Source organism: Bos grunniens, chromosome 11, assembly GCF_055505025.1.
Source record: "Bos grunniens cultivar Pamir isolate PY7600 chromosome 11, Bosgru_T2T1.0, whole genome shotgun sequence".
In the NCBI taxonomy this organism is placed as follows: domain Eukaryota; kingdom Metazoa; phylum Chordata; class Mammalia; order Artiodactyla; family Bovidae; genus Bos; species Bos grunniens.
In genome coordinates, this window is record NC_141175.1 from 93787817 (window position 1) to 93811161 (window position 23345).

At 45.0% G+C, this 23345-nt stretch overlaps 1 protein-coding gene across 1 annotated transcript in view; it reads right to left on the reverse strand.

Annotated features, from left to right (window-relative positions):
- ADD2 (adducin 2) overlaps positions 1–23345 on the reverse strand; it is a 122859-nt gene that overhangs the window by 10783 nt on the left and 88731 nt on the right. Inside the window, exons 10-15 of the mRNA XM_086323801.1 lie at positions 16729–16905; positions 8036–8293; positions 7014–7133; positions 5864–5953; positions 3808–3955; positions 1752–1877 (exon numbers count right to left, since the gene is read on the reverse strand). Of these exons, the coding sequence (XP_086179927.1) occupies positions 1752–1877; positions 3808–3955; positions 5864–5953; positions 7014–7133; positions 8036–8293; positions 16729–16905 (919 nt within the window). The remainder of the gene's footprint in view (positions 1–1751; positions 1878–3807; positions 3956–5863; positions 5954–7013; positions 7134–8035; positions 8294–16728; positions 16906–23345) is intronic.

Consider the following 23345-nt stretch of genomic DNA (forward strand, 5'->3'; position numbering starts at 1 on the left):
GGCTTTGGCATAGTCAATACAGCAGAAATAGATGTTTTTCTGGAACTCTCTTGCTTTTTCCATGATTCAGGGAATGTTGGAAATTTGCTTTCTAGTTCCTCTGCCTTTTCTAAAACCACCTTGAACATCTGGAAGTTCACAGTTCACGTATTGCTGAAGCCTGGCTTGGAGAATTTTGATCATTACTTTACTAGCATGTGAGATGAGTGCAATTGTGCTGTAATTTGAGCATTCTTTGGCACAGCCTTTCTTTGAGATTGGAATGAAAACTGACCTTTTCCAGTCCTGTTGCCACTGCTGAGTTTTCCCAATTTGCTGGCATATTGAGTGCAGCACTTTCACAGCATCATCTTTCAGGATTTGAAATAGCTCCACTGGAATCCCATCACCTCCACTAGCTTTGTTCATAGTGATGCTTCCTAAGGCCCATTTGACTTCACATTCCAGGATGTCTGGCTCTAGGTCAGTGATCACACCATCGTGATTATCTGGGTTGTGAAGATCTTTTTTGTACAGTTCTTCTGTGTATTCTTGCCACCTCTTCTTAATATCTTCTGCTTCTGTTAGGTCCATACCATTTCTGTCCTTTATTGAGCCAATCTTTGCATGAAATGTTCCCTTGGTATCTCTAATTTTCTTGAAGAAATCTCTAGTCTTTCCCATTCTATTGTTTTCTTCTATTGCTTTGCATTGATCGCTGAGGAAGGCTTTCTCATCTCTCCTTGCTATTCTTTGGAACTCTGCATTCAAATGGGTATAGCTTTCCTTTCTCCTTTGAGTTTTTAGGGTTAATCTTAGGGTTCAGTTCAGTTCAGTTCAGTCACTGAGTCGTGTCCGACTCTTTGCGACCCCATGAATCGCAGCACGCCAGGCCTCCCTGTCCATCACCATCTCCCAGAGTTCACTCAAACTCACGTCCATCGAGTCGGTGATGCCATACAGCCATCTCATCCTCTGTCGTCCCCTTCTCCTCCTGCCCCCAATCCCTCCCAGCATCAGAGTCTTCTCCAATGAGTCAACTCTTCTCATGAGGTGGCCAAAGTACTGGAGTTTCAGCTTTAGCATCATTCCTTCCAAAGAACACCCAGGGCGGATCTCCTGTTTTCAACCTGGGCTATGTATTAGACTCACCTGGAAACAGATCTTATCGCTTTAGGCTGCACTCCTCCGCCCCCACTCCTAGACCACTGAACTTGGAATCACTGGGGTAGGACCCTGGCAGGTGTCAGGAACTGTAAAGCTCCCCAGGTGATTCCAATGCACAGTCACAGTTGACAGCGACATCATCAGCCTTACCTGGGAGCTTGCTGGATATGCAGGGTCTCAGGTCCCACCCCAGACTTACTGCATCTTAATTTTAACATTTTAATCTTCACTTTAACCAGATGCCTAGGTGAGCCCTGTGCACAGTAGAATCTAAGCACTGGGCTGCTGCATCTAGAAAGGCCCACCAGCCAGTCTGGCCTGAGTTGAAGATGAGGAGGCTATGGGCCAATCATTAAAGTACTCAGCATTGCTTAGAGCCGGCTATACCCATAAGGTGTATTGTCACAGCCTGTGAATGGAACAAGCTTAAAACTGGCAACCTCTATTTCAGGATCCCTAGAAATAGCAGAGGGGAAGGAGTTTCTGGTAGGAGGGCAGCATGTGTCAAAAGGCAGGGGCGCTGCAGTGCACAACTCCATGTAGACCCCTTCCTCGGTCTGTGGAGGTGCCTCCTCCCTGCCAGCGAGCGCTTCAGCTCAACTCACCATCCACAGATTTGGAGGGAGAGCCCACAGGGCTCTTTGGCTCGGACTTGGCTGGGCTCTGAGCTGGAGAAGCAGGTGCAGACTTCACAGGGGAGCCGGGTTCCTCTGGGACTGGCTCCTTCTCTCCTGAAAACACAGAAAACCAACTCAGGACAGAGGTCAGGCAGAGGAGATATGGGCAGATAAAGTGCTTTAAGGCAATGCTTTCTTCTACTTGGTCCTTATTTCTCCTAACTGGAATCACCTGCTTCCCCATCCCCCCTACCCCAACACACACTTTTTAAAATGTCTGCTACACTCTGAGCGAGGCACATGGGAGTAGTCAGAGTCCAGTTCTGTTTCCTCCATCAAATCACATCCTCGGATGGATTATATTACCCCTGATGTGGATGCAAGACTGCAGGGGAATTCCCGCCCACTATGTGTATGCAGCTCATATACTATTTATATAACTTACGTGTTCAGTCCAAACAACCTCTAGAGACAAAAAGCACTATATTTTTCCATCTACTTCCTCGACTGGCACATGAGAACTCCAAGCAAGCTGGCAAGGGTTCTTCCAGTGCCTTTGTGCCCAGGAAGATGGCTGACTTTGGGTGGGGAGGGGGGACGTGGAAGAAGGTCCTTCCCTGAGGGAATAAAAGCCTTTGATACCATGCAGGGGCCTGTGGGACTCCTGGGCACAAGGCCTCTCTGTCCCCCATTTCTTTGACTATAGGAAGCTACCTTCATTCAACCTCCATGATCTTCCCTGAGTTCCAATGGGGAGATTCAAGCTGTTGTTAATTATCAAAGGGACAGGAGGTCCCTTTCTCCCAAGGGAGAAACAAACAGCAAGAGCAGCCTTGGGGCAAGGCCCATCAGAGGATACACACAACCATATCTTTGAGCTATTTTGCAGATACTGAAATGCCCTCCAAGTGGAAGAAGGTAATGATTAATAATGATATGCTGCCCACAAGCATGCAGATCCCAGATCAGTTGGAACCGAAGGCTAACGATGCTGACTCCAACTTACCACACCACCAACCCATCCAAAGAATGTCCATGAGCTGATCATGCCCTCTTTGGACAATTAATACAAACCTTCTCACTATCTTCCCCAAGTTGGAACACACGGTTGTGACAGCATTAGCCCACTGCTGCCCCCTTGGCCTGGCCAAACAGTAAAGCTATTCCTATCTACTTCACCCAAAACTCTGTCTCTGAGATTTGATTCTGCACTGGTGCAGAGAGAAGCTGAGCTTTCAGCATCATCTTGTCTAGTGGACAAAATCAAGAGCTAAGTCCTGTGTCTCAGACCCCAAGTGCATCTAGAGCAAAGAGAAGGGACAGCTCATGAGTGGAACAGAGAGGGCTTCCTAGATGGAGAGAAGTTTGCCGTGGAGCCTGAAGTGTAGACAATATTGAATAAGGTAGCCAAGAAGGGAAACTCTGCCAGGAAGGGACAAAGGCGTGAACAAGCTCTCAAGAGTCAGCGTGGAGAGATGGGCTTGACTGAAATTCTGACATAAAGGCCTTGGCTGCTGACAGTTCTGATTTCCAGGTTTATACCAAACCAGATCCATTAACAACAGTGATCACTATAATAATGATCATATTATTATAACTAACATTTGTCTGGTGCTTACTGACCTAGGCCATATTTATATGGTGCTACTCTAAGTAAGCACCACACAGATTAACTTCTTCTTCCCAGGTGAGAGCATCAGTGGGGTCATGGCAGCACAACTGCCAGGCACAAGCCATGAGGGGCATTATTGGGATAACAGTATTATGCTCATAAGAATATTGTTTGGTGATGAGGCAGGAAGGCCAAATTGAAGACATGAGAGAGAAGAGACACAGAGAAGCAAATGAAGATTGAAAACAAAGCAAAGAAGCCTGGATGGAGCCCTGGGGGCTCTGGTGGGCAGGAAGGAGTGGGTCCTGCTGCTTGGGGGGCGCGGCAGGGGGTAGTGACGGCCTCAGTTGCTCTGCTGCCTCCCCAGTGCCCCAAGCTCTCCCCTCCCTCCCGCACGTCCTGAAGCACTGGCCCCCCACCAGGGTTATTTACCCTCCAGTTCCAGCTTCTTCCTCTCCACCTCCTTCTTGTACTCCTCCAGCTCCTGGTCCGTGAGTTGGCTGAAGGGGTTGGGTGCCATCTCCTCGGATTCGTCTTTGGCATCCGCCTGGCCCTGGGACATCAGCTGGCTGTCTGTGGACTGAAAGTTAATCACAGAGCGTGTTGCCCTCTGAACGCCGTGCTCGGGGCCCAGGCCTCAGCTTCCTTTCAGACTCATGTGGCTGCCCCTGGTCTTGCTAGGGACGGCGTGACAAGCAGCTCCTTAGCAATAGCTCAGGGCCTTGGATGAATGCAGGGATACCTCCCTCTGCCCCGGAAATAAAATCAAAGGATGCTCCCAAGGAGAAGGAAGATGCACCTTTATTGCAATCTCTCCTGTGGACACTTGCAAGCTGTCACTATGCAAATACAGTCAGTGGCCCACAGTCAGCCAGCCAAAACCCAGCAAGCAAAGCGTTGGCTCAACCAACTTCAAGCCAGCCACTCCCCACCCACCACCCCTCCTCTCCCAGCAGCAGGACAAGCCACATAGCACACAGCAGTAAGTCATATGCAAAACACACAATGACTCCAGCATTCTCAGTCCAAACTGTTATTTCTGTTGTGCACACAGTCATAAATTCAAGGAAGTTAAGGTCTTGAATCTTGGATCTTCAACCTGCCTGCTCTGCAGGTCCCCACAGGGACATTGGCAAAATCACTGTGTTTCACCACCTCTGGGGAGCCCCTGGCTCTGGAGAGCTCACCGCTGGGCCTTGTGTGAGCTCCGGGAATCCTTTGACCCCTCTCGCCCAGGACAGGGACTAATATTCAGACCCCACAGCCCTTTATCCCTTTATCCTAACTCAGCATCCTCCTCTTGGCCTTTGGGGATACAGTGCTCTGGAGCTGAGGAGCCAAAGAAAGTGAAGCCCAAGGAAGGTGAGCCAGAGCAGCTGGCCCACATCACGCACTCTGGGCCATCTGTTTCTGGCCCATCAGGTATTCTGATGATGGGCCCTGGGCTTCTCTCAAAAGAAGGGCAGCACTGGGCCCATCAATTATGGGGTTCACAAGAGAGTCCAACAAGATCCCAAGAAGAGGGACTCCAAGGAGAGCACTCGGTATAAATGGCAGAGTTTCTAATAATTTTGCTCATTGTATTGAACTCTCACCTCCCCCCAGTATCATGGGGCAGGTACGTCTATCCTTGACGCTGTAGCACATTTGATGTCCCTCCTCTTGGCTGAGCTGGGGTGGGGCGGAGGGGATGGCATGACCTTCACACTTCCCTTGCCAATGGGCACCCATCTTGTGAGTTGCAGCCCCATGTGCAATCATGACATTAGTTTGCTCTGCAGAGAGGAATGGTCCCTGAATCCTCCACACACCCGGCCCGGCCCTTACTGCTAAGGAAGATGCCACTGTGACTTTGCAATGAGCAGCAATGATTTCCAACACAAGCCAGAACTCTGACCTTTACCCCTTTCGCTAAGCACTACACAAACACTGTTCTATCTCAAGCATGGAAACAACTTTGTATTTTCTAACTCCATGTGGGTTTTGTAGGCAACTCACTGGCCCTCCCCCTCCCGCAGAGCACCCGTCCTTATATACACGTCTGCCCTCTGAGAGCACGTGGGCATCCTCTCAGAGGTATGGCCTGATGATGCCATATTCAAGCACAGAGGACAGAACCATTTGGAGCAGGCAGCTGTAGAGCCGCTGGGAGCGGCCAGCCACGCTCCTGCGAGCCCACCCTGCAGAGCACCGGCAGAGGGCAGACGGGAGTTCCACAGAGGAACCAGGGAAGCCATATCACTCCGGCGGGTGGGCGGATTGGGCTGCTCCCCGACCCCTCTCCCGGCCTTCCTGGGGCCCACAGCGGGCGATAAGACACTGTCCTCAGTCCTCACAGCATCCATTTTGCAGCAAGAGCACCAGCGCCCAAGAGCACAGGGAAAGGTGGGCATATGTGAGCTCAGGGGTCCTGCCGCCCAGCCCCAGGCACTGCAGACCCAGAAGGCAAACTCGTTCCCCCTGCAGGCGGGGGCAGCATCTCCTGTACCGGGCTTCGGCTCTTCTCTGCGATGACGCTTGCCAGCAGCTGGGACTGGGGCCCTGCCGACTTCACATCCTGTCGGTTTTGTTCTCGAATCTGTGTGGAAAGGGAGGGGAGAGTGAGCTAGCAGTCCAGAAGCAGGGCGTACTTAATAGGCCGCCCAGTGTGGTGTGAACATAACATAGTAACACATCACGTCCACTCTGAGACAGTCTCCATGGCTGTTCCAGGGAATGAGTAGTTGATGCAAAACACCAGATTCTCATGAACTCTAAAAAGGTCATTGTAAGAGATGAAGAGGCATGGTAGATCCTTGAGGGGGATTCTCAATTTTCAATACTCCTATAAAGTCCCTGAGGAATTGGTTTAAACTACAGATTTCTGGGGGAGGGGGACACCTCATATATGTTAAATCTCAAACCCGTGGGAGGAGGGTTGGGGGTAAGCCAGAAATCTGCATTTCAGAGGCGCACACATTGAAACACTGCTCTGAGAGCATGCCTAACCTACTGGAGGTGGTTCTGTTACAATTTAGGTATTTAAAGTAACATGAAGAAAATAAGTGAGGGAACTGTAAAGCCAAGGTAGAGAAATAAATATAAAGGATTTTGCAATTTTGAAAATGAGCCAAAGGGAAACAGCATAAAATTTGTAAAAATTCAATTTGGGGGCCTCTTAGACACATCTACTGTCTGAAGCTAGCAGCCCTCTCTTAGATGTTTACACACGATGAAAAAACCACAGCACTTAGCACTGTGCCTGGAACATGGCCAATAAATGATACCTTCTTTCCCATGTGGGCTTCTCTGGTGGCTCAGATGGTAAAGAATCTGCCTGCAATGCAGGAGACCTGGGTTCAATCCCTGGGTTCAATCCCTGGGTCAGGAAGATCCCTTGGAGAAGGGAATGGCAATCCACTCCAGGATTCTTACCTGGAGAATTCCATGAATAGAGGAACCTGGTGGGCCAGAGTCCATGGGGTCACAAAGAATTGGACATGACCTGAGCGACTAATGCTTTCTTTTCTTCTTTCCCATAAGAGGCACCTGGGGAAAGTCATGCACATCCTGCGGACGCCCCCCCCTTACACCCTTGCGGACGCCCCCTCCTTACACCCTTGCGGGAGAAGAGTGGGAGGCAGTTAGCTACACCTTACCTTGTTGCGCATGTCCAGCACTTCTTGGGGGTCAGTATAGAGAGGCACAAATTGGTTTGGGTTTTCGATCCGTATGGGCATGCCACTGCTGGATTTCTCCACCTCGTCAGCCTTCATCCACTGAACACACAAGCCCCAGTGAGTAAGACAAAGGCACACAGCTCACCGTCCACCCCAGTGGTCCACCCCAGGAGAGCTGAGCTGACCAGCCTGCATGGAAGGTCAGCAAGCCTAGACAAACACATTCCCTACTCTTGGGGCACTTGGATGTCTGTCTCCCAGAGCAGAGATGGGCAGCAGATGACCCAGCAACCAAACTAAGGCCCCTGATCAACAGCCATAAATAACACTTAAGAGGAGGGACGGAGCCTCAGTGACCAGTTTCGACAGACAGCCGGCCACTCGCGTTTTAAGAGGACTTGTGGATAGTTTCATTTTTTTAATGAAGAGCTATTCTATTTGGCTGCCAGCTACTTATAAAGTAAATAGTGAAAATCAAATTAAGGGTCAGAGGTGTTTGTGTGAGGGAGAGAGAGGGAAAGAGCATAAAATTTGTAAAAATTCAACCTCTGGGCAGGTCTCTTCAACACATTAATGCCTAAAGCAAGTCCACAGAAAAGGGTACAATGGGAGAGGACAATGTAATAGAAGCAAGTACCCACCTCCCTCCTGGTTTTGCATCAGATGGCCAGTTCAAATGTTGGATACCCATCCCCCAAACTTCCAGGAAGCCCCTTCTGGATGTGGGAGCAAAACGCTTTCATGCAGCTGAGAGTGACCTGTTGAGCCACGCTCTGGACCCAGAAACTCAGCACAGAGGTACAAGAAACAGGCGATCTGCTCTGTGGGCATGAGCAGCTGCTCCCAGACTCCCAGTAGGAAGCCCTAAGGGGTGACAGGACTAGCTCAGGCCTGGGGGAGGTTTGCTCTGTTCCTCTTTTAAAGTGGTTTAGCCTGCACAGAGGCCGGGCACTCTCCTCTGACCCCGGTCTCCCCAGGGGAGCCCCTTCTGCCCTCCTTACTGTGGTCTTGGGCCGAGGGCTGCCCATGCTCCTCTGGACCTCGTCGGCCACGTTGACCCGCAGGTAGGTGTTGGGCGTGTTGAGCCAGCGGGTCTTCTCCTTCTGCTGCTTCTGGGCGTACTGCCGCAGGGCAGGCACCGGGGCGCCGTCCTCCTCAAACACGAAGGCAGTGACCGTGGCTGGAATCTCCACCTCACTTTTGTGTTTGGTTTTCTCTTGAACGAAGGGATAGCGGTAGGTGTAGCCTGTTCTGTAACCCTGAAAAGAACAAAAATAGAACCACTTAGGGTAGGGAAAATGGTCAATAACATGCCAGCTGGCCAGCCCACACACTTCACCCCCTTCCATCTAAAGGACTCAGTTTAACCCAAAGTCTCCATAATAAAATACAACCCAGGCCTTGCCACAACTCTGGAAGAAAGTGAAATTGTTAGTTGCTCAGTTGTGTCTGACTCTTTGTGACCCCCATGGACTGCAGCCCACCAGGTTCCTCAGTCCACAGGATTCTGCAGGCAAGAATACTGGAGTGGGTTGCTATTTCTTTCTGCAGGGGATCTTCCCCACCCAGGGACTGAACCCAGGTCTCCCGCATTACAGGCAGATTCTCTACTTGTTCCCTGTCGTGGTCCCCCAACCCTTCCTTTCCTTCACTCCAGCAAGCCCTTTGATCAGGGGTGAGAAAGTCACCAAAATCTTGTGGACCAGACAGAGCTCCAGCTTTGGGTCTGGCCCAGTAGTTGTCAACACACTGGATCACAAAGGAGCTTTGAAAATATGGCTATCCGGGCTCACCCCAGCGTTGCCCATTTCACTGGACACTGGTACAATCTGGGCTACAGGACTTCAAAAAGCTTCCCAGCTGATTCGAGCAGTAGCCCTCCCTTCCTCAACTCTGAAGTTTCTTGACTATTTCTCTCTTGGGACCCCTGAATTTGACTCGAGAACATCCCTATCTCCTAAGAAGGACCATATATCCCTCAAAGGTGGGCTGGAGTTACTTAGAATGTTACTTAGAATGAACATTCAGGAATCTCAGCAGCTGCTGGAATAATTCTCAGCTCTACCAGTCATCTTTCTTTAAGTTAAAGTGGCATTAACAATTATGTGAATTACAAAAAAATACATAGCCATGTAGAAAAATTAAGCAATATAAAAAAAACATAAGGAAAATATGGGTTTTATGCAAAATCTCATCCTGAGAGACAACCACTAAAAATCCTTTCAGTCATCTCTTTAAGCATACATATACATATGCGCATATGTAAATATACAGACTATATAATTAATATAATATCTATATAATATATAAAACACTATATAAATGGGGCTGTACCATATAAGTGAAGTGAAATCGCTCAGTCGTGTCTGACTCTTTGCAACCCCATGGACTGCAGCCTACCAGGTTCCACCATCCATGGGATTTTCTGGCAAGAATACTGGAGTGGGTTGCCATTTCCTTCTCCAGGAGATCTTCCTGACCCAGGGATTGAACCCAGGTCTCCCACATGGTAGGCATTGTAGGCAGACGCTTTACTGTCTGAGCCACCAGGGAAGATCCATATAAGCAGTCTTCTAAAATACCAATATAATTGACATGTAACATTACATTAGTTTCAGATCTACAACACAGTGATTCAATATTTGTATGTATTCTATGCATAACTGAATCACTTTGCTATACACCTGAAACTAACACAGCATTGTAAATCAACTGTGTCACGTTTTAGTCGTTAAATTGTGTCCAGGTCTTTTGTGACCCCATGGACTCCTGCCAGGCTCCTTTGTCCATGGGATTTCCTAGGCAAGAATACGGGAGTGGCTACTATACTTCAGTTAAAAAGAAATTGTATGTATTGCGAAATGATCACCATGAATCTAGTTGACATCTGGCACCTTACATAGTTATAATAGTTTTTCTTGTGATGAGAACTTTTAAGATCTACTTACTCTTTTAGCAACTTTCAAATATATAACACAGTATTAATAACTACAGTCACCATGCTGTACATTACACCCCCAGGATTACTTATTTTATATATGGAAGCTTTTACCTTTGATCCTTTACCCATTTCTCTCTGCCCCACACATGGAAGCTACCAATCTGTTCTCTGCATCTACAAGTTTGAACTTTCTGGTTTTGGTTGTTTTTTTTTTAATTCCATATAGAAATGAGATCATACAGTATTTGTCTTTCTCTGTATGACTCATTTCACTTAGCATAATCCCCTCAAGTTCCATCCACATTGTTTCAAATGGTTAGAGTTCTTTCTTTTCATAGCTAAATAATGTTCTACCATATATATATATATGCACCACTTTTTCTTTATCCATTCTTTCATCAGTGGATACTTAGGTTGCTTCCATATCTCGGCAATTGTAAGTATTACTACATAATCAGCTTTAAAAGTTGCTTCTCTAGTTCATCAATTCGTCTTGGAGATTTCTTCATGTTACTGAACATAAATACACAGCGACCTTAAACAACTGCATAATATGCCAGTGAATGTACATATCACAATTTTTCTAACCAACACTGGAAGACACTTTTGTTAATTTCAAAATATTATAAACAACCCTGAAATGAGCAATTTTACACATTTTTCTTTAGGCAGTTAACATAAATGCCTAGTAATGAAGATGACTGAGTCAAAGGGTGCACAGTTTTTACATATTTATTTTAAAGGTTTTTATACATTCATCATGTCCATCTTCCCAGGACACTGAGCCAGTTTGCACTTCTGCCAATTGTGCTGGAGTTCCCAGTTCTCATCTCCTTTCCCCACCATGAATATTGTTGAGGTTTTTAAAAAATTCATTGGCAGTCAGACAGGTTAAAAGTAAAACCTTCTACTTTTGTTTTGTTCTTTTTTAGATTACTAGTAAGATTGGATATTTAATTACATTTAATGGCCTCGAATATCTTCCCTTGTAAACTGTGTCCTTAGTTCATTTTCCTATTGTGATGTTTATCTTTTCATATTGATTTATTCCTTTTACAGTAAAGATATCGATCTTTTGACTGTCACAGATGTTGCAAATATTTTCCCCATACTGTCTTTAGTTTTGCTTATGGCGGGTGAGGTGGTTTTTTAAAAATGTAAAATTTGAATTTTAATGTAATCATAACTGTCAATATTTGTCATCATGATTTCAGACTTTCCTGCCATGCTTGACAACGTCTTTCCCAACATAGAAGCATCAAGGATATTAATCTATGTTTTTAAATCTCTATATTAATTTCCTTTTCATGTTTAAATTTTTGGCAAAGGAGGGATCTATCTTGTTGAAAGGAAAAAGCAGCAAGCCACCCTAGGTTCATTTCCCACAGGGCTAGGAGTCGATCTTTCCCCACAGATTTATAAGATGGCTGTTTCTCCTGTTAAATTTTCATGTATTTGGGATCTATTTCTGGACTCTTTAAGCTGTAGCTCTGATTGGCCTGTCCCTTCTGGACTAATGCCCCTCCCTTCAGTGACTAAAGCCTTATCACACTTTACCGTGTGGTGGTAATCACTATAGGATTTTCCAAGTCATTCTGAATTTCAACTGAAAGAACATTTTGCTAAGTCCTTATATCTTGCTCCACTTTTGAGGAAATTACATTGAGTTTATTGATTAACTTGCAAGCCTCTTTACCCTACTGAAGCTTTTAACCAAGAATAAATTATAGCTCTTCACTGATTTAAGGTTTTCTCTGATGTCTATTGGTAAAATTTTACAGCTGTCTTTAAGGGGCATCTGCTTAAAACTTTATGATGTTGTTGCATTTACAAATAGGATTATTTCCTCTCATATTTTCACATACATTATTATATGTTAAAATACAAAAAAGCTACTAATTTTTACACATATTTTCATAATTGACCACTTTAAGTGCACTTATTTTTTTTAATTGGAGGATAATTGCTTTACAATGCTGTGTTGGTTTTTACCGTACAGCAACATGAATCTATAAGTGTATATATATATGTCCCCTACCTCTTGAACCTCCCTCCTAGCCCCCACCCCATCCCACCCCACTAGGCTGTCCCAGAGCATGGGGTTGAGCTCCCTGTGTTATACGGCAGTTTCCCATTAGCTATCTATTTCACATGCGGTACAGTATATGCTTCAGTGCACTCACTCAATTCGTCCCACTCTTCTTCCCCTACTGTGTCCATAAGTCTATTCTCTGTGTCTCTATTTCTGTCCTGCAAATAGGTACATCAGTGCCATTTTTCTAGATTCCATATATATGCATTAATATATGATATTTTCTGACTTACTGACTGACTTTCTGACTTACTTTCCTTTATATAACAGGCTCTAGGTTCATTCACCTCACTAGAACTGACTCAAATTTGTTCCTTTTTACAGCTGAGTAATATTCCCTTGTATGTATGTACAGGGCTTTACAGGTGGAGCTAGTGGTAAAGAACCCGCTTGCCAATATAGAGATGCGGGTTGGATCCCTGGGTCGGGAAGATCCCCTGGAGGAGGACACGGCAACCCACTCCAGTATTCTTGCTTATATCTTGCTTATACTCTTGTTTATATCTGTTGATGGACATCTAGGCTGCTTTCATGTCCTAGCTGTTGTAAACAGTGCTGCAATGAACATTGGGGTACATCTGTCTTTCTCAATTATGATTTTCTCAGGGTATATGCCCAGTAGTGGGATTGCCGGGTCATATGGTAGTTTTATTCCTAGTTTTTTTTTTAAAGAAATCTCCGTACTGTTCTCCATAGTGGCCATATCAATTTACATTCCCATCAACTGTGCAAGAATGTCTCCTTTTCTCCACATCCTCTCCAGCATTTATTATTTGTAGATTTTTTGGTGATGGCTATTCTGACTGGTGTGAGGTGATTCCTCATTGTAGTTTTTATTTGCATTTCTCTACTAATGAGCTATTTTGAGCAATTTTTCATGTTTTATTGGCCATTCACATGTCTTCTTTAGAGGAATGTCTTTTTAGGTCTTCTGCCCATCTTTTGATTGTTTTTTGTTTGTTTTTCTAATATTGAGCTGAATGAGCTGCTTGTATATTTTGGAGGTTAATCCTTTATCAGTTGCTTCATTTGCAATTATTTTCTCCCATTCTAAAGGTTGTCTTTTCATCTTGTTTTTGGTTTCTTTTGCTGTGCAAAAGCTTTTAATTTTAATTAGGTCTCATTTGTTTGTTTTCATCTTTATTTCCATTACTTTAGGAGGTGGGCCATAGAGGATCTTGCTTGCAATTTATGTCCAAAAATGTTCTGCCTATGTTTTTTACTCTAAGAGTTTTATAGTTTCTGGTCTTACATTCAGGTCTTTAATCCATTTTGAGTTTATTTGTATTATGGTGTTAGGACAAGTTCTAATTTCATTCTTTCACATGGAGCTGTCAGTTTTCCTAGCACCAGTTATTGAAGAGACTATCTTTTCTCCATTGCATATTTTTGCCTCCTTTGTCAAAAATAAAGTACCCACAGGTGCGTGGATTTCTGGGCTTTCTATCTTGCTCCATTAGTCTATATTTCTGTTTTGTGCCAGTACCATACTGTCTTGATGACTATAGCTTTGTAGTATAGTCTGAAGTCAGGAAGGTTGATTCCTCCAGCTCCATTTTTCTTTCTCAAGATTGCTTTAGCTATTCGGGGTCTTTTGTGTTTCCATACAAATTGTGAAATTTTCTGTTCCAGTTCTCTGAAAAATGCCATGGAAATTTGATAGGTATTGCACTGAATCTGTAGATGGCTTTGGATAGTATAGTCATTTTCACAATATTGAATCTTCTAATCCAAGAACATAAGATATCTCTCTATCTGTTTGTGTTATCTTTGATTTCTTTCATGAGTGTCTTATAGTTTTTGGTATACAGGTCTTTTGTCTCCTTAGGTAGGTTTATTCTTAGGTGTTTTATTCTCTCTCTTTCTCTTTTTGTTTTTGCAATGGTGAATGTGATTGATTCCTTAATTTTTCTTTCTGATTTTTCATTGTTCACATGTAGGAATGCAAGGTACTTCTGTGTATTGATTTTCTACCCTGTGACTCTAGTAAATTCATTGATTAGCTGTAGTAGCTTTCTGATAGTATCTTATAGGGTTTTCTATGTATAGTATCATGCCATCTGCAAACAGTGAGAGTTTTACTTCTTCTTTTCCAATCTGGATTCTTTTTATTTCTTTATCTTCTCTGATTGCCATGGCTAGGACTTCCAAAACTCTGCTGAATAAAAGTGATGAGAGTGGGCATCCTTGTCTTGTTCCTGATGTTAGAGAAAATGCTTTCAGTTTTCCACCATTGAAAATAATATTTGCTGTGGGTCTATCATAAATGGCCCTTGTTAAGTTGAAGCAGGTTCCTTCCATGCCCATGTTCTGAAGAGTTTTTGTCATAAGTGGATGCTGAATTATGTTGAAAGCTTTTTCTGTATCCATTGAGATTATCAAATGATTTTTATCTTTAAATTTATTAATGTGGTGTATCACATTGATGGATTGATGTACACTGAAGAATCCTTGCATCCCTGGGATAAAGTTGATTTGATCATGGTATAGGATCCTTTCAATGTGTTGTTGGATTCTGTTTGCTAGAATTTTGTTGAGGATTTTTGCATCTATGTAATTTTCTTTTTTAGTAATTTTCTTTTTGTGTGTGAAGTCTGATTTTGGTATCAGGGTGATGGTGGTTTCACAGAATGAGTTTGGAAGTGTTCCTTCCTCTGCCATTTCTTGGAAAAGTTTGAAAAGGCTAGACATTAGCTCTTCTCTAAATATTTGATAGAATTAACCTGTGAAGCCATCTGGCCCTGGGCTTTTGTTTTTTGGGAGATTTTTTTAACACCATTTCTACTACAGTGCTTGTAATTTATCTGTTCATAATTTCTATTTCTTCCTGTTCAGTCTTGGATGGTTTAACTTTTCTAAGAATTTGTCCATTTCTTCCAGGTTGTCCATTTTATTGGCATATATTGCTCATAGTAGGTCTCTTATTATCCTTTGTATTTCTGCATTGTCTGTTGTAACCTCTCCTTTTTCATTTCTAATTTTGTTGATTTGAGTCTTGTCCCTCTTTTTTCTTGATATGCACTCATTATTTCTAATTTTTCTCAGTTGATTCTTTTGAACCTTAGAGGTAGGTAGATGTACTGACTATAAAGAAGAGTAATTTTGTTTTCTATACAACATGTACACCTCTTATTTTTAGATCTCACTGCCTTAAATTGATTTCCAGTATTATTCTTGAACAACATTAAATAATAGTGCTGAGAACAGAATCATTGTTTAGTTTCAAAATTTAATGGAAATTCTTCTAGTGTTTCACCACAATACTGGTGTTCGTTTTGACAAAAAAAAAAAAAAGGTAATTTTAATCATATTAAATAAATGACTTCCTATCCTACTTAACATCTATTATTTTTATAAATTGAGATTACATTTTTATCAAATACCTTTTGATCTCAAAGTGATCCATAGGTTTTTATCCTTTGACTCATTGATATCATGAAATATATTTAGATTTATAATATTAAACCATCCTTCAACACAAGGAATGAACCCTCACTTGGTTATCATGTATTATTATTCTAATATTATGCCAGATACTATTTACTAGTTTTCATGCAGCATTTTTCATCAACTCAAAGTGAGATTTGTCTGAATGTCTTATAATTGTTATGGCTTGGTTTCCTTCTCTCACTCTTCTCTGCCACATTTAAACAGCATAGGAATAGTCTGTTTCTTAAAAGTTTGAGGGAATTTCTGCATGAAACCATTTGGTCCTGGTGCTTTATTCAGCCACAGATTACTCAACACACAAATGTTAATAGGAGTTGTATTTTCATTGTGGATTGTACCTTTTAGTACTATAAAGTTACCCTCGTGGTCAGCCCTGTAATAAACTGGTGATGATTTGGAGGAACTGGAAGCAAAACGGAAAGGATTAATTATTGCAAATGACCCAGACACAATAACGAAAGGGTCCAAATTAATAGCAGTGAGGAGGAGGGGAAATAATACAGGAATGCTACAAAAATAGGGCTCATCTTCACTCTTCTGAGCAATCTGGGAAGTCATAGCCTCTTCTTGCAGTTAGTTCCTCACTGTGTATGCTTTTCGCTTATTCTTGAATTGTTTCCTGTTTATGTCATATGTCATCAATTAAACTGTTAGTTCCAGAAGGAAGGATGTCTTATAATGCTTTTGGATCCTTTAAAGCCCAGTCTAGTCATATATCAGTTAATTTTTTACCTGATTGTTTGCTTGATTCATCACAATAGGAATAGTGTTGTAATGCTATTTATCGGGAATAGGGAAATCAAAGCTACTGTGTTTTCTGTGTTAAAATCATGAGATTAGAAGGAAACACAGAGCTAACTGCAAAAGAGGAGTAAACCAAGCCACAATATGAGAGAGGCTCTGTGGTCCTGCTTTTTGCTGGATTACCACCTCACACGCCAACCAGTAGTTTCCTACCCCTTCTCCAAAGGGCACCCAGCAGGTGCAGCATCCACAGCCCTTGGAAAGGGAGTGGCAAAGGCCATCGTTTGAGAAGATTCAAGTACTACTAGCGTGACCACAAACTCTTAGTCAAGTTGCCAGTCAAAGGGCTTTAACAACTGAATTGTGATGCTGGCAGTTCTCGTATCTACTGAGTGCTTCATACTGACTGGTTTTGGGGGGCTAACCCACAAAGGACTGGTCTGGAAGGACAATGGCAGGAGACTCACCAGATTGTCCAGCATCCTCATGAGGGCCTCGAACTCGTGCTCCCCCAGCCGGCTCTTCCGCATGGGCCCGAAGGTGCCCCCTGCCCACTGCACAGAGCCCACCTCATGAGGCCGCTGCTTCTCCTGTTCCAGCAGGATGAGGTTCTCCACACCCCCCGCACTGGACAGAGCAGACACCTGTGGCAACGAGCAGAAAGCCGTCAGCTCACACACGTGCGTGTGTGTGTACACCCACAGCCCTGTACACATTCTGTGCTCCTGTGTGTAATAGAGAATGGGGATCAGGGAAGGTTAGAAACAGAAATCTCCGGAAAACTGAGTTGTATTTGGCTTTTTCCTCCTAGAGGAAAGCTGCTCCAAACCTGTAGGGCATGTGCCCATTCCCAAGGAAAAAGGTATTAGTATTTCTGTCCCAATGTCAGTTTTTAGGGAGACATAACAAGTGTTAGGAGAAAGCAATGGCACCCCACTCCAGTACTCTTGCCTGGAAAATCCCATGGACAGAGGAGCCTGGTGGGCTGTAGTCCATGAGGTCGCTAAGAGTCGGACACGACTGAGCGACTTCACTTTCACTTTTCACTTTCATGCATTGAAGAAGGAAATGGCAACCCACTCCAGTGTTCTTGCCTGGAGAATCCTAGGGACGGGGGAGCCTGGTGGGCTGCCGTCTATGGGGTCGCACAGAGTCAGACACTGCCGGGAGCCGGCGAGAGACATTCCACTCGTGACAAAGGTCATGAGGAAGGAGGCTCGGCATACGCAAAGGCAGGATCGAGCCTCAGGAGTCCCCCCGGATATTCTCGAGCATCTACCCCCAAAAAACCAGAGTCTGCCTACTTTATTGCTTTGTGCTCTCATCACCGACTTTACTGGGGGCTGTCCCCCATCACCATCTCACTCTCTCTGTCAAAGAGTTAACTTACAGCTCCAATTAATAAAGTTCCTGGGCAATTAGGAGTGTTTAAATCCAAACCCCTCAGATGGCTCTCTAACTCGCCTGACAAGTTTACCCGGACTCCTGCAGCTATGCATACGATTGTTTACAGTCTCCCAGCCTCGAGAGGCACGGGAAGCTTAAGATATTCAAATAGCTGAGAGCCTCTCAGAGAGTTAGAAACTGTCAGAATAAAACTAGTAAAAGATTTCAATGATGAACCAATGCTTGTTGCCAAGTTTTCACATCCCCTGAATTGTATCCTTGAATATGTATTAATTAATAGTTGGTATGTAGAAAAAATAAGTAGTGGCCTTGGTGTTAGTAACTTTAGACCCTTAAGGTAATAAATTCTTTCCTTTGTTGTAAACCCATTACACATCCGCCCTATAGGAATGCAATTTTATCTTCGGAAGATGGCGCCAAACCTTAAAATAATTACTCTTAGAGAAAATAAGTCTTTGTTGATAAGTCCTTGTCAAGAGTCATAAAATGTTAATAGGCCTTCTGGCCAGAAGACGATGTAAATCACTTAAACCATTTGTATACGATAAATTTGCAGGAAAGAAACCCTGGTTTTTGATAAGGGTCAAAGACTGCTGACTTTGCATCCCCTATTATCCTCTAGGTGTAACTTAGGGTATATAAGCCCCTATTAAAAATAAAGCTACGGGCCTTGCTCACCAGAGCTTGGTCTCCCCATGTCATTCTTTTCACATTCTGGCTGAAGTCTCCATCTGGACCGCGGATATCCTCTGTGACCATTTATTTGCCTGGGCTTCTAAGACCCACTCGAGAAGGTGTCTAAGGTGGGGCACCTTCCGCTATTCGAGAGGGCGCCTGCAGCCTCTGTGGTCAGAGCTAACCTGGTGTCACGGGTTATATTGATTTTCCGCGTAAGCCAAGCTACTCAGCCTCTTTTCTCCACTGAATTTTCCTACTGAACTATCCTCATTCTATTACTCTTATATCTCTAATTAACATATAAATAGTCGCCTAGGCCGTCTCTCCTTCGAATACCCTGGATCAGCCGGGGCTGGACCCCGGCAAGACACGACTGAAGTGACTTAGCAACAGCAGCAGCAGCAGGAAATGTTAAATCTTGAGAATAAAACAGCACAGAGGACTGAAAAGTTACCTGGCACAGAGGCCAACTTCAAGCTGTGATTATTTCCAGGGAACAAGGGAATTTGAGAAAAAGAGACTTCAATTCTTGTCTATAATATTTTACTTCTCCAAGAAGAAAAGGCTGTTGATATTTGTTAAATCCAGTGAGTGGAGAGTGAGTATTGTATTATTCTCTGTATTTTTCTGTTTCTGAAATATCTCCCCTTAAAAAACAAGTCACTTGAAAGAAATAAGCTGGCTTCTAGGCCAACAAAATATGAGTGTGGCCTGTTGGGATGAATTAACAGGTCTAAAGGAAGAACATCCTCCATAATGGGCTTAGTCAGTCAAGGAACCCCAGAAAAAGGAGACAGATGAACAGCAGACAGGCACAGCCAGGCTCTGTAGAGGGCTCAGAAAACTTTCACCAACAGACTTAGAGTGTTTGCTCCACTGTCAAGGCTCCAATGGGGAGGCAACCATACAGGTAACCAGAAGCCATGGACTTGGGGTTTTAGCGCAAGAGGTATGTATATAAAACAGGCAGTTTTAGAATGATCCTAAAAACATTTATGAATCCAACTAATCTTATTTCTAATTCCATGCTCATCCGAAAGTACATTTTATTTACACCCCGTATCTGCCACCCAGACACAATTGGCTATGATGTGGCTTCTTGGGTAAGTCCAGACACAGAGAGAGAAATGGTGGATTCCAAGTATTGTAAGTATTGAAGCTTAAGTTTTGTACTGCACATCAAGACCCTTCCCCAGTAGCTCAGCTGGTAAAGAATCCGCCTGCAATGCAGGAGACTCCAGTTTGATTCCTGGGTCAGGAAGATCCCCTGGAGAAGGGACAGGATACCCACGCTAGTATTCTTGGGCTTCCCTGGTGGCTCAGATGGTAAAGAATCCGCCTGCAATGCAGGAGACCTGGGTTTGAGTCCTGGGTTGGGAAAAGCCCTGGAGGAGGGCATGGAAACTCTCTCCAGTATTCTTGTTTGGAGAATCCCCATGGATAGAGGAGCCTCAGAGGCTAGCGTCGCAGAGTCAGACACGACTGAGCAACTAAGCACAGCATCAAGACCCTAGTGTTCTGATTAATATTTATTACTCCCTGTAAACCTGCTTGTCATGGGGGAACAGCTCTGATTATTTAAGCTTCCAGTGTTCCAGTTTTTATGTCAGTTATTGTTTTATTGAAGATGAAAGAAATCGATGTAGCCTGATGAGAAACCCAGGCCGATGAAGCCCTGAGGATCCTGGACATGCTCCAGAGAGTATGAGTCACCAGTGTAACATACAGCCCCATGAGACTTCCTGGAGGTCAGCCAGGCAACCTTCTCAGTGACCCCCCAACACTCTGTGAAGAGGAAGAAGTAGGAACAAGCATTTTCCACACCCTCTTCATCCAAGGCATGTGTCCCATAGAAGCCTCCATTTTTAGCTTAAAAAGATGACTCCACACCCTGCAAATATATATAACTAGAGGCCATTTATTCCATACTCTTACAAAAAATAAGAGTCCTTATCTAATATTCCTAGAAGGTGTCAGCTCCATGCTTGAAGAGGCAACCTAAAGTATTATTATCCAAATGTTAGAAGGGTTACAATGAGATGGTAGAGATTACATTGAGCTGAAATCTACCTTTTTATCATGTTCATTCACTGGTCCCAGCTCTGCCCTCTGCTGCCCTGTTCTCTAATTCTGAAGTCCCTCACACCCGGCACTGAGGCTGAGCATGTGGGAATACACTCTCGAAGATAGCAAATCCTAGGTGGTTGATCAATTACCACATTCATCCTGGACTCCTACCTGGTCAAGGCAGGCTTTAGCCCTAGGACCCTGAAACCTTGACCTGAAGTGCCAGCTCCCTGGGGAGAGGCCCCAGCCTGTCAGCTGACCTTTCCCGCCAGCCTTTACTGCCCTGAGAGGCAGTGCGATGTAGTATTTAAGACATAGAACTTGGGTACCAGGCTGCCTGAGTTTGGATCCTGGCTCCACCACCTACTTGCTGTGTGACTCTGAGCAGCTATTTACCCTCCCTGTAAAATGAAAATAGTATATTGACCTCATGAGATTTATTTAAGGTATTCCTAAAGCTCTTAGAACAGCACTTGGTACATAAAGAGTGGCATAGAAACACTTAGGAAAAACAAATTCTGAGGCTTTACCATGGAACGCTGAGAGGCAGTGCCCCGGGGGCTGGTCATTTGTGGAGGAGGAGAGAACTGCCCACTTCCTTGCAAGAGCTGCCTCCTCCCATCTCCCTCTTCCCCTCTACGTTTCCATGGCAATGGGTAGCACATGAAGAGTTGCCTGAGCTGCTTCTCATCTGCCTGTAAGCAGAGCAGGTAGCCACCTCTCTGAGCAGAGGATGACCCAGTTTCCTGGAACCCCAAATGGATGGAAAGCAAAGAGAATGCTGTCCCCAGGAGAGAGGAACAGGCTCTTAGCCTTGAACCACTGAAATGACCACAGACACATTTGCTTATTTTCCAAGGTCACTGAGAAAGAAAATTAGTCCCATAATGCAAGCAGAACTCCAGTGCAGGTCATCCATCTGGAAACGTCCCTCTCAGGGGCTGCAGTCCCAACAGCTCTGCAGGCTGTTGGCACCTGTTCTCTTCTGAGCCTTACTCCACCCACACCCTTCATTGATCTCTCCTGTTTTTCTTCTACTCCTTCCAGTTCATTTCTCCCTCTAGAAGCCTTCCTGCTCCACTCACTGAAAAAAAGACACTGGAGCCTTTCTTGGGGTTATCTGCCCCCATTGCCTGATGCACTTTATAAAAGTTGCATCAAACCAGTCCCAACTGAAAAAAGAACGTGACAGCAGGCAGGGCCAAGAGGAGCAGCAGGGGCTGTCCAGGAGAGTGGCGGGCTGCTCGGCCCTTCATCTAGCCGAAGGCCCAGCTAGATGGACTTCCTCCCTTTGGTTAAATAGCACAAGGGCCCTTTCTGGGGATCTAGAGCCTATGGCGGAGAAGGCACTGGCAACCCACTCTAGTACTCTTGCCTGGAAACTGCCATGGACGGAGGAGCCTGGTAGGCTGCAGTCCATGGGGTTGCTAGGAGTCGGACACGACTGAGTGACTTCACTTTCACTTTTCACTTTCATGCATTGGAGAAGGAAATGGCAACTCAGTCCAGTGTTCTTGCCTGGAGAATCCCAGGGACGGGGGAGCCTGGTGGGCTGCCGTCTATGGGGTTGCACAGAGTTGGACACGACTGACGTGACTTAGCAGCAGCATAGCCTACGGAGGCATACTCTATCCATTCATTTTTAGGGCTGGGCTATCTTTGCAAGGAGATAAGGCTTTATCATTTTCTCATAGAAGCCTCCGTCTATGAGATCTTTGCAAGGACATGAGGCTTTATCGTTTTCTCATAGAAGCCTCCTTCTGCATAAAAATGGGAAACTCTTCAGAGTTCAGATATGGAGAAGAGAAAATGGGCTTATCAGAAGCTCTGCCAGGTTCTAACATCATCCAGGGGTCAGAGTTCAGGGCCAGGATCATTGGATGAGGGGAGGGGTCACCTCTTCATCACTGTCCTCTCAACTTATCCTTTAAAAACCACTGAGAAAGGTCCCACTTGTACAGCCTTCACTAGTAATGCTTTTGGGATTACTCCCATTCTTCCTGCATAGCGACCAAGAGAAGGGTGAGCAGTCTTCCTTGGGATACTGCTCTGCCAGGAGAGGGCAGACAGGGCCCCACAAGGGATGCAAAGCGCTGACTCACCCTGGAGCAGCTGGCCTCCCCTGTCAACCGAGTCCTGACAATACCATCAGCAACACCTCTCCTTGTCTGAAAGGCCATCCTCACAAGGTCTCTGTAGACCCAGTTCTACAGCTGAGGAAACAGGAAATGGAGGCTTGCAGGGGGCAAGTCCCTGACCCAAGGGCACAGATCCCAGGGCTGGGAAGGATGGAGCCCCGTCAGTTGTGCAAGACCCTCCTACTCACCCCTGACGGCTTGCTGCACTGAAGGAGCACGTGCTTGGCTTATCCACCTTGTTATTTGATAAAACTGCAGGATGTGTGTTTTCCTATTGCTTCTCCACCCACCCTCTATCTCATCCTTTACCAGTTAGGAGGACCACACCACAGGCTCCCTGGACTTCACCCTGGGGCCTCCCTGGTGCCAGGCCTGCCATGCCAACACTCCACCTGGGCCATCTCTCCATTTCTCTTTCTGGACTTGACCACATTCAGAGTCATTGCAAGCTACCCTCTGCCAAGCAAAGAAAAGCAGACCTACCTGGGTGGTGTTTGTGAGGGGACACCCCAGGTAACACAGGAGCATGGGACAGTCCTCCCACTGTCCTACTGGTGAGCCCAGGCATCTTCCTGCCCTCAACACTGACCCCCAAGAGTTGGGTGCTGGTTGTTGGACAAGGGTGATAAAAAATTTTAAAGCTGCAAAACTAAGTGTGAAACTTTAGAAGGATAAGGCAGAGAAGCAGAGTGAGGCTCCACCTAAAGGTCTCCTTAAATCACAGCGCAGGGGGCCACCACCATTACCCCTGGGCCCCTACCAGAGCCCCTCCTGGGCCCACTGTCCAGGGGAAC